Genomic DNA, 12,100 nt, shown 5'->3' on the forward strand with positions numbered 1-12,100 from the left:
TTCTGTACCATTATACACTTGAGCACAGAAAAATGAGTTGACTTGTCTTGACAGTTTTTTCTTGTTAACACTAAGTTAAACTAATCTCACATTTTAGCATCCATTTGTTGGAAAAATACAACTTTAGTTTCACAAAGTGAACACAAATATTTCTTAGGTTGAGCAATTTTGAGAAATAAAAATTTATTTGACAGTTCATTTAAATATAGCTCTTTCGGATATGGTTACATGGATCAATAAACATTGTCTGATAACTATATATATATATATATATATATATATATATATATATATGAGAACTTGCATTGTGGTAATTTAATTTGAATCTTTAATAGATTTTATTGTGGTGGTTTGAGTTGGTGGGCTTCAGATGCAGACCGCCATTTCTCTAGCTCCACACACAGCTCCACAGTTACTGGTTGGATGCGGGCAGATTCGTCTGGTTGGATGTCCACATCATGGGCTTTTTTCTCTTTCCCTGCAGTGAACATCAAGCAAGACTCATGAAATATGCTCAGAGAAAATGACCTGACTAAATATAAATCAGATGTAGAACTTTAATTCTAAATAAACTTAAGGTATGGTGATTTTCTTAAAAAACTTTACAAACTATGTTTATTATTATATTTTTTAATTCACTGCAGAACTAGTTCAGTTGACCTTTTGAAGGAACAGTGCTCCTGTCTCCTCTCTGCTTCAGATCCTTATTGTTGTTCTTTTCTTCTTTAATCTTTTTCCCAAGCTCCTTAAAACATGATTAAAAAATATTAGTGGATTATGTAATGATCATCACATCTCATCTCAGTCTAAACTCACCTTTTGGCGTGTTTGCTCATCCTCCTCATCTGTGTGCAAAGGACCAAAGTCACAGACGACATTGACCTTTTGATCTCCATGGACCAGGCTTTGCAGAGGGATGTGTGCAGAGCCCAGGGTTCTTCTGATGGGGGCATCTTGGACCAGATCTGGTGCAGATTTACTCTTTTTGTCTTTGGTGGATTTAGCTCGGGACTGAATAGGAAGAAGAACGTTGGACCTGATAACTTAAAAGAATTACACTACTCTTACAAAGTACGACTTTAGTCATGCAGTGATTTTTAAAGAAAAACAGTTTTCAGTAACACTTGCTGCAGTGTTTAGTAATGAAAGTTTCCTGCTCATTAAGCAGGGTCATGAACTCAGTTGCATGTCTACATTTTGTGGTTTTGTGGGAAACAAAACGATAAACTCACTTCTTCTTCCTTCTTCCCTTTCCTGCTTATTTCAGGCCGGCTCGGTTTCACAGCCGGCGCGTCCTCAGAGGCTGCAGGCCATGACAGGATCTACAACATCAGACGCCACAATGCAACAGATTACATCACTTTGTTTTATGTTTTCCTTTACATCCAAACCCTCCACCTTTAACGTCATGCACCTTTTCCTCCTCCAGCCTGAGAGAAAGTCCTTGATTGAGAAATTTCTTCAAAACTCTCAGAGAAGTGACAGTGAAGGTCTGTGAGTCGCTGAAGTCCACGAGTTCGGTCCACAACAGTTTGGATGTGCTGTGTTGTGACGCTGTGGAAAAAAATAAATATTAATAATCTTTTTTTAAAAAAAGCTCACAATCAGATTACAAAACCAGAGTCAGGCCTGGAGACGATGTGTGGCACCTGATAAAGGATTAACCCGTAACCCAAACCCTCTCCTCCCCCCACCTCCTGCTTTCCTGAGGAGGTGTGCTGCTGCTGACGCAACACTGATAAGAGAAAAAGTCCACTCCAGCTCCACAGAATAAATWATCAATTTACAGTCATTTTTGCTAAAATCATGCCGACACACTTCAAACATCCTCAACTCATTTCCTTTTTGAGCCTTATGTCAGCTCTTTTCAGTTATTGCGTAATAATTTAGGTGTGAAGCTGGTTGCAACTCAGATGAGTCAACGATTCTTACGGTGTTCACTTTCAGTGTGGGTTTCATCAGAGCTGGAAACTCCAGCGTCTGAACTGGACGTCTCTCCTTCACGGTTTGTCTGTTGGTCATCTTCRGCCGGGCCGTCCTCTGTCACACGAGCTGCGGACCCCGGGTCAGGCTGAAACTCACTGTCCAGTTTCTATGAGAAACACAAYACACCTTTTATATTTCTAGTGCATTTACTTCATTTCTGTGCCCTAACCCTGACCTTTGCCCTAAAAACCCACTTAACCCAAACAGAAACTCATTTTCATACCTGCTAAATCTGAACCCTGACACATGCAGAACCTCCAGATACAAGAACTCATTTTTCCCAAGTGCCATCARACTTTTRAACAGCTGAATGTGACATTCTTCTGCTTATTATYATTACTGCACATGTGCACATTTCAGACTGTTACCTGTTGCACATTTGCACAYTACACTTTAAAAACAGATTGTACAGTTCCCTTCTAGTTGTCATTATTTTATTGTTCCCTTCTGATGTTATTATCCTTAGTTTAGCCTCTTTTTTTATTTAATCAACATTGTTTGTGTCCTTTCAATGATGATTTGTTTTTTACATGGTTATCTCTTGGCACTAAAAAATGGACGACAAAGTAAGAATTTCATTGCTCAGGGAAACATGTTTTTCATCTGTGCATATGACAATAAACACTTTGAATCTTTGAATCCTTGAATCTTTGAAAAGATGTTGTTTCACCCTATTGGGACCAGGTGGAACAAAACCTGGTCCTAATAGGGTGGAAAACATCTATTTACACACACAAAAACATAAMAACATAAAAGAACATACAAAAGCCAGTTAATAAAAAAAACTTTTTCTCAAAAGTTCCTAAAGGAAGTGACTACAGCAAATATCTCAGTTGCATGAGTTTAATGTTAAGACTTTAGCTGATAAAAAAATGACTAGACATCCTTGTTGGGGTTTGAATCACATCATTAAAAAAATTTTTTTTACAAAGATTTCTTTGGAAACACAATTTCCCTCTCTGTGTGATTGGACTTTTTTTTACAGAGATGTGACAAAAGATTTAGGTTAACATAAGAATGTTGTTTATACTTGAGCAAACGTGAATATTGAGCATCATGTATGACAGATTCACAATGACAACATAAAACCTTCTTTAACATGTAAAAAGATATTCTGAGGGAAACCAAAAAGTGAAATTGTGTGAACACATTAACATATTAGTGATGTTAATTAAACAGATAAAATGAGATGTAACGCAAATAAAAACTAATTTGTGGTGAACTCAGATTAGATACTTTGACRACATATAAATTAAAGTAAAAAGTGCAGGAAGAATACATCACCAGTTTATCAGGTGGAGGATGATTAAGGAACGGGTATGTGATGGAATAGTTGTAGGTGATGAGTGGAAAATCAGGAGCTTTTTTATTTACACCCATCGAAGGGTCTGGGATTCCCATCAACCTGCTCAGGCTCACTGTGACCGAAGCTACATCCACAATCAGATCTGTACAAACAAACAGACAAATAATTCTAATAATACTTTATATGCAACCAAAATGACACAATAAGTTAAAGGAAYCCATGTTTGCAGATCTTCTGGACACATCAGTGTACACTCTCACCACTCATTGTGGCCAAGCCTCTAAAACGACACTTTTCCTCAGCAGAGATCCACGAGGCGTCTAAATRTTTGAGCTGTGGGAGGCTGTCCACAGTGAAGCCTGGATGTGATGGCGCAAGGGTGAACGGGTTGCCCACAACCAACAGTGTCTTAAGGCACGGGAGGGTGCTCAARGCGCTCAGCAGAGCTTGTTGGTCCTGAAACTCACAGTCGCTGAGGTCCAAACACACTAGCTGTGGCCTGTGGTCAGAGAGAGTCATAGATGATACAAAACAGCTTTACAATACAACATTTGATACAGCTGTAAAAAAACTAAATGTTTTAAAACCTAGTTCATATGTGTTATCTGTTACTGCTGTAATCTTCACTTATTACTACTTATTATGACATCTCATTACTATTGAGAAACAAATAGCAAAACAATTATTAAACATGGGCAAAACACTTTTTATGCAATGATATGATACATAATATGAGACAATACAATATTATGCAATATATGATATCATGTGAAATGATTTGGTTAGATATAATACAGTGGGGAGCGAAAGTTTGGGCAGCCTTGGTAATTTTCCTGATTTACCTTTATAAATCTGTTGTTTGGATGAAAACAATTAGTTAAATACAGTATATCATATAGGGGACAAACACAGTGATATTTGAGAATTGAAATGAAGTTTATATGATTTACAGAAAGTGTGCAATAATTGGTTAAACAAAATTAAACAGGTGCATAAATTTGGGCACTGTTGGCATTTTATTGATTTAAAAACCTTTAGAACTAATTATTGTAACTCAAATTTAGTTTGGTAAGTTCAGTGACCTCCACACACAGGTGACTCCAATTGTGAGAAAGGGTATTTAAGGGGGGCAATTGTAAGTTTTTCTCCTCTTTGCATCTTCTCTGAAGAGTCGCAGCATGAGAGTCTGAAAACAACTTTCAAATGAGCTGAAAACAAAGATTATTCACCGTCATGGTTTAGGGGAAGGATACAGAAAGCTGTCTCAGAGATTTCAGCTTTCAGTCTCCACTGTGAGAAACATTGTGAGAAAATGGAGGACCACAGGCACAGTTCAAGTCAAGGATTGAAGTGGCAGACCAAGAAAAATCTGGAATAAACAGAAGTGAAGGATGTTGAGAACAGTCAGAGTCAACCCTCAGACCAGCACCAAAGACCTACAACATCATCTTGCTGCTGATGGAGTCRYTGTGCATCGTTYAACTATTCAGCACTTTACACAAGGAGATGCTGTATGGGAGAGTGATGCAGAGGAAGCCTTTTCTCCCCCAACATCACAAACAGAGCTGCTTGAGGTGTGCTAAAGCACATTTGGACAAGCCAGCTTTATTTTGGAATAAGGTGCTGTGGACTGATGAAACTAAAATATAGTTATTTGGACACAACAAGCGCTGTTATGCATGGAGGATAAAGAACACAGCACTCCAAGAAAAACACCTGCTGCTACCTACAGTAAAATGTGGGGGTGGTTCCATCATGCTGTGGGGCTGTGATGCTGTGGGGCTGTGTGGCCAGTACAGGGACTGGGAATATTTGTTAAAGTTGAGGGACGCATGGATTCGAATCAATATCAGCAGGTTCTGGAGACCAGTATCCAGGAATCAGTGACAAAGCTGAAGCTGCTGAAGCTGGGGCTGCATCTTCCAACAAGACAACCACCCTAAACTCTACTCAAAATCTACTAAGACATTCATGTAGAGGAACAAGTACAACGTTCTGGAACGGACGTCTCAGTCCCCAGACCTGAATATTGTTGAAAATCTGTGGTGTCACTTAAAGAGAGCTGTCCATTCTCACAAACCATCAAACCTGAATGAACTAGAGATGTTTTGTAAAGAAGAATGGTCTAAAATACCTTCAGCCACAATCCAGACTCTCATCAGAAGCCATAGGAAGTGTTTATAGGCTGTTATTTCTGCAAAAGGAGGATCTACTAAATATTGAGTTGAGGTTTTTTTTTGTGCCCAAACTTATGCACCTGCCTAATTTTGTTTAACCAGTTATACACTTTCTATATACAGTATCATATGAACTTAATTTCACTTCTCAAATGTCACTGTGTTTGTCCCCTATATGACATATTTAACTGATATTTTTTATCCAAACAATCAATGATTTATAAAGGTAAATCAGAAAAATTAACAAGGCTGCCCAAACTTTCACACCCCACTGTATATTACAAGAAATAATACAAAACAAAAACATACAATAAATGTGATGTGATACAGTATATAATGATATAATATGATAAGCTATATATATTAAACTAAACAGTAAAAATGGACTTAGCATAATACATTAGGATATGATATGATACAATGCAACATGATAGAACACAATGTATGATGTGATACAATATGATACAATGCGATACGATATGAGATGCTATGAGACAATATGATACAATGCATGATATATGATATGATATGATATGATATGATATGATATGATATGATTGATATGATATGATATGATATGATATGATATGATATGACATGACATGACATGACATGATCACATGTCAAGTTGTAAGGATTGTCTGTAATTTACACAGATTTTCCCTCATTTTGTAGGTATAGAGACATATAGAGAAATCCTGGATTTTTTTTCGTTTTACAATTTTTTTCAAAAACTTAGTTTCAAATTTACTTAACATGTCAGAGCCTGTAGGACATTAAAAAAAACAATAATTAACATCAGATAACTGCTCTGCCACTATAAATAAGTTCTCCCATCCTCATTTCCTCCTGCTTTGCGCTGCAGATGCTTTCATCCCACCCCCACCCCCTCCTCCAYCTCCATACACATGTGAGGTTAATATGGATTTTGTTTTAATTATGGATTTTTGAGGCTCATTAAAATGTCTGAAGGGATTTACATTTATACATAGTATATATGATATGATACGATACGATACGATATAAAACTGTAAGAAAATTTGTGTTCTTTTACTGAAATCGTGTCTTAACCAGGCATAAACCACATGAATGTTGAATTGATTAAAATATGAAGAGAATAGACCATACAACAAACTAGTACTGGTTCTGAGCGGAGCTTTAATGCTTCCAGTTTGCAAAGTTAGCAACGCTCAGAGCGACATCCGGAAATCCAACCAGTTTTATCATTTTCTTCAGCATCCGCTTCCACCCACCACATTCCTGTTACTGAAACAGATACTAAGACACAATCACTTTCTTTTTGTTTAATTAAACGGTAGCTAAAACTATTTTAATCAAGGCATAACAATATAGTCACTCAGTATAATACAGAAACCAGTACTTAAATAAGGAAAACTATGAAATGGTGTTGTGCTTTTAGAATCAGTAAGTAAATGACCAATAAATTTATTTAACACAAAATTATATTTTATATGACATGGCAAAATGTGTTTCAGTGTGAAACAATAAAATGCAATACAATTGACTTGTTTTGGCCCCTTTTTGTTAAATTGTTATCCTTTGACAAACAACTTGAGCTCAGTAAGTAGTAAGTTAAGTGCTAATCACCATTATAAGCCKGTGCTTCATTTGTAATATCAGTAAACAATATGCTGAGGTTTAGAGTAAACCTGAACTCTGTACTGGCACCTAAACCACATAAATGTATGTGTGTTTTATGTGGGATCAAAAGGTGTTCTTTTGCAGCATCTTCTGCTCTCACCACAGATGGAGGACTTAGTGTGCCTGTGGGCGTCCCCACACTGAAAACTGCTGTGTCAAATCAGAAAACCCTACAGAGAAGCATCTTGGCACAATGAGGTACCACCGTGTGACCATACATCCTACAACTAACTACAAAGCCAACTATAAAAACCAACAACTGTCACTGAGCTTTCATTTGACCTGATTTTGGGTTACTGAACCTCTTTAACAACCCAACAGCTTCCGGTGTGTGCATTTGTGTGAACTAACCAGTGTCTTCCTGTAAGATGAGATATGTCTTTATGGGAACCTAGACAGTTTGAGCCAAGGCCGAGATACTGCAGCTGGGGAGGTGGATGCCTCGTGAGACCGTTTAGAGAAGATAATCGGTTTGCACGTACGTCCAAAACCTAGAAAAGTGGCAATTTCATAACAGTTTCAGATGTCGTTTTGCTGCACAGCTTCCCATTACACAACGTCACAGTCAGGCATTTCACCTTTATCTGAATTACAAGGAAGAAACTTAATAGCTTCCTGCTCTGAGTGATTAGCTGCAGGTGAGTCTTCGCTAACATGTTGAAACAGCACACACCTCCTCTGAGCTGATAAACTGCAGAAAGTGTTGCATCACTCGGATGCAGCTCGACGGCTCACCTTCAGGGAGCTGGGAAGATTCTCCGCAGGGATTTCTGAGATTACGTTAGTGCTCAGCACCAGTTCCTCCAGTCTGGAGAACTTMAGCAGGCCTTCATCAATAATCGATACCTGGAAGCGACGCAGAAATCTGTACACATCGATACACGTTGATGCAATTCGTTCTTTCAAAATCACTGCAAGACCTTTTGATCAGTCTAGCAGTATTTTGGAAAATCTTTCATTGATTGTGTTTGGGATGTAGTGTTAAATTATGTTAGCACCTCTCAATTTTATCATCATGACCAAATAAAGACTGCTCTTAGGGATTGTAACATAATTTAGACTTTATTATTGCAACAGATATTGGAAGCATGTGGGAGCATGCTTCATTTCAACAAGTATAAACAGTTATAGTACATACTCAAACTCCCGGCCCATGGGCCAAATTTGACCCATGTTAACATTTAATCTGGCCAGCAAAACATTATTTTTWAARKTWWTWMMWYYKGSCCAGCAATCTGTGACAGAGTTTCTATTGCTTCTCATGATTTTATGAAACTAATTGAAACTAAGGAAATTAGGTCTAAAATTTTCAGTGATTTTTAGTTTTTGATGTAGAAAAAGCAACATCAAAAAGGATCAATCAAACTTTCATGACAAGCAGTTCATGAATGCCTGTGTCTGCAGCTTATYATGTCCAGAAAACAGTTCTGACAACGGAGTTAAACAGCTGATTTGCACATTTAAAGTGTAMAATTGCAAAATGGATGTAATGTCCTTAAAACAAGAACTACTAACTAATAACTTCAGTATAAAGAAAATTAGGTAGCTGTGAAAATTGTGGCTGGAGATTTGGAAAAAGAAACGTAAGATGAAAACATCAAGAGGAATCAGTTTTAAAATGCAACAAATGGAGAAACTTTTTGTATTTCCCTCTGGGATCAGTTTCTGTTTGTGTGGAAGTAAAAAACAGACAAAAATATATTCACAAAATAACTTAAAATTCTTAGTTTCTGAATAGTTCAATAACACTTTCAAGAAGATATTTTCAGGAAACTGAATGGAAGAAAGCAGAAAGTGTGCAGAAGTGTAATGAAACCTAACAGTTTGCCTCCTGCTCTGGAGCTCTGAGTTCACTCACATCTTTGCCCAGGATACGAAGTGTCGTGAAGTAATTGTGGATAAAGTTTGCGTTCAGCCGCAGAGGCTTGAGCACGGCCAGCCGTCTCAGAGCTGAAGCTTGAGGACTCCAGGAGTCATCGTTGACTCTCCATGGAGAACGAGGACAGTCCAGCAGGTCCAAGAGGTCACTTGTTGACTCAGTTTCTGCACCCCCTGCACTGTCTTTGGTGCCCCTCTGACAAACAGAACATGAGTTTTACACATTAAAAAGCCTGTCATGCAGCAGTGAACTAACACTGTGTTTTATCTGAAGCAAATTTAGCTGAAAACTCACCCAGGTTCCATTTCCACAGGGAAAATCAGTCAGACAAAGACGTCCCAGCTTCTTCTCTAACACAGCAGAAAGCATTTTTGAGCCCATAACTGTCAACAAAACACACTGTAGGACGATTTATCACGTAAAGTAAAGACACAGGTGATCATCTTGTCTTCAGCTGATGTTTGTTTACCTTTGACTGTTGCCAGGCGACACCTGAGGCTCCGGTCATGAACCCTGAAGAAAAACTGGTGCACAAAAACAGTGAGGTACCGTCCAGCCTGCTTAAAATTTAYACAAAATAACCGAGTTTATAGAAAGTTTGGCGTCAGATGAAACACAGAAAATAGGGCATTTTTTTATTTGGGCCTGGAGCATCTGTGCAGACGCTCAAGATGACGGCTCACTAAAATTCTTGGGAGGAAGAAACAACTTTTAAAATTGTTCTGAAAATGTTTCCTGTAGACTATCATTTATTTGAATGAGCCTCATTGTTGGCTTTTGTTTCACAATACACAAAATCTTGTTCTACCTGAATGGTGCCTTCATACGACGTTTCCAGTGCCTCCAGCKCTAATATAAATCCACCCCTTCAGAGATGTTGGCTTTTAAACAGTGGTGTGACAATAAACTGGAAATATTTATTTTCTTTTGTCAGAAGTAAGGTTCACCATAACTATAAGAGCTTTAGACTTTTTTTTAGACCAGAAAATTGATTTTTGAAGGAATACTACAGCATTTTTTTAAACCTGAGATCACAGCTGGAGGATCTCCCTCTGGAGAGAGATGTCTGGGTTTTCCACTCGGTCCTTTTATCTGAACATGGGTAAGCTGAAGAAAATATTCATGGAAATTTGGATTGATGGATGAATAAACTGACAGATGAGCTGACAGATAAAAACACAAGACTGATTTAACTTAGCTCAGAGAAGACAACATTTCAAATTAAATCAAATTTGTTTCTACAGCACATTTAAAAACAGCGGTCTTTTGGCCAAAGTGCTGCACATAATATAAGAAATAAAAAGACAATACCAAATACAAAAGACCACAAAAACAGCTAAAATATAATAAGACATAAAATAAAACCACTAAAATGAATGTCAGCTCTCATTAAAAGCCAGTGAGTGCAGATGTGTTTTAACACAAAACCACCAAGAGTTGAAGCCAACAGTTAAGGCCCAGTCACCTCTGTGGACAAGCCTGGACCTCAGGACAGCCAAGATGAGATGAGATAAGATAAGATAAGATAAGATAAGATAAGATAAGATAAGATAAGATAAGATAAGATAAGATAAGATCAAACTTTATTGATCCCACAGTGGGGAAATTTACACCTTACTGCAGCTCAACCAAAAGCAAATGATCTTTAGATCTGAGATATGGAGGACACGCAAGTCTGCAGGAGGCCACACAGTTTTACAGCAGCCTGCYCATTCAGGGCCTTATWGGTCATCAATAAAACTTTAAAATCAATTCTAAAACAAATAGGGAGTCAGTGAAAAGAAGCAAGCACTGAGGAAATGCATTCACGCTTTTTTTGTTTGTGTCAAAAGACGAGTTGCAGTTTGGAGAGGCGAGCCCCACTAACACCACCATAGAGTTACAATAGTCTATTAAGCATCATCATCCTTTCAAAATTGTTAAAAGAAAAAAAAAAGGTTTCCCTTTTGACTGATTTGTAGAAGAACTAGTTTTATTCTCTGTGGAATTTAGTAAGTTTGAAACCATAGCTTTTACTTCTGTTAGTCAAACAATGGTTTTAATGAAACATTGACTGTGCTTTAACTGTAGGTAGATCTGATTGTTGTAGAAATGAAACGAGATATTAAATTTTCTAAAGATGGAGCCTAAGGGGAGCACATAGATGAACAATAAAAACATTCCAAGGATGGCTCCTTGGGGAACTCCATGTGTGAGAGGAGTTAGGGCAGCATGATGGATCAGTGGTTAGCAYTGATGCCTCACAGCAAGGAGGTCCTGGATTTGAATTCTTGTAGAGTTGTTCGCCCTCATGCTTGTGGGTTTTCTTGCACAGATTGGAAACAGGAAGCTAAGAAAAATCAGATTTCCCAGAAAACATATTTTTCCAAGGCTTATAGAGAAACTCCTGTCAGACAGGTAAGACCTGAACCAGTCTAGTGCATTTCCTTGGAAAACACCAGCCTGGAGATCAGGATGGTGTTAATTGAATCAAAGGCAAAAGCAAAAAAAAAAAAAAAAAAAAAAAAACAGTAATAATAAAAGTAATAATACTAATAACAACAAAAAAAACTGTTGAGTCGCCTGAATCTGTCACTAAAAAGTGCTGTGAACTGCTTTAAACCAAGACTGAAACATTTCAAGCAGGTATTCAAAAAGGACTGCGGCCAGACAAAAACTAACCTAAGARTTTTGATGAAAAGGAAGTGTTGAATTGGACCTAAAATTTGAAAGGACGAGTCAACGTTAGGTTTATTGAGCAACGGCTGCACAAGGGTATGTTTAACGAGTTGTAAGTCGCAATATCATAAAAGAAATGTTCAACTTTTTCATCTTTAGCAATGTAGTCATTGGAAAAAAATCAAAAGGAATGTGGTCTTTAAATCAAATACTTTGAAAGAAATCACATTTATACTTTGAAAATGAGTAGACTAACTCTAACCTATATCTGTGGTTGACTTCAAGACAAATYAATGCATCTTTGTGGTGTAACATCCAAGTGAAGCAGAACAGATTAACAGTAACTGCATGGCAGATGCATTTCTAAGAAATTTATGATTTGATAATGGAGTTAATGCAGTGTTATACAGTATATGCCTTGAAAACTCCAAA

General features: G+C 37.5%; 1 protein-coding gene across 1 annotated transcript; it reads right to left on the reverse strand.

Moving 5' to 3' along the window:
• Positions 1 to 294: 294 nt before the first annotated feature.
• LOC106523766 (leucine-rich repeat-containing protein 43) lies at positions 295 to 11,302 on the reverse strand. The gene is made up of 14 exons (XM_014017309.1): positions 11,255 to 11,302; positions 9,480 to 9,567; positions 9,305 to 9,360; positions 8,990 to 9,205; positions 7,867 to 7,977; positions 7,483 to 7,622; positions 3,553 to 3,791; positions 3,223 to 3,434; positions 1,933 to 2,092; positions 1,415 to 1,554; positions 1,233 to 1,322; positions 817 to 1,011; positions 661 to 745; positions 295 to 478 (listed from the first exon to the last, which is right to left on the reverse strand). Exons 1-14 carry the CDS (start codon positions 11,300 to 11,302, stop codon positions 339 to 341), a joined length of 1,920 nt encoding a protein of 639 aa, XP_013872763.1. The 3' UTR covers positions 295 to 338.
• Positions 11,303 to 12,100: the final 798 nt, after the last annotated feature.

Source organism: Austrofundulus limnaeus, unplaced genomic scaffold (genome assembly GCF_001266775.1).
Source record: "Austrofundulus limnaeus strain Quisiro unplaced genomic scaffold, Austrofundulus_limnaeus-1.0 Scaffold166, whole genome shotgun sequence".
Classification (NCBI taxonomy): domain Eukaryota; kingdom Metazoa; phylum Chordata; class Actinopteri; order Cyprinodontiformes; family Rivulidae; genus Austrofundulus; species Austrofundulus limnaeus.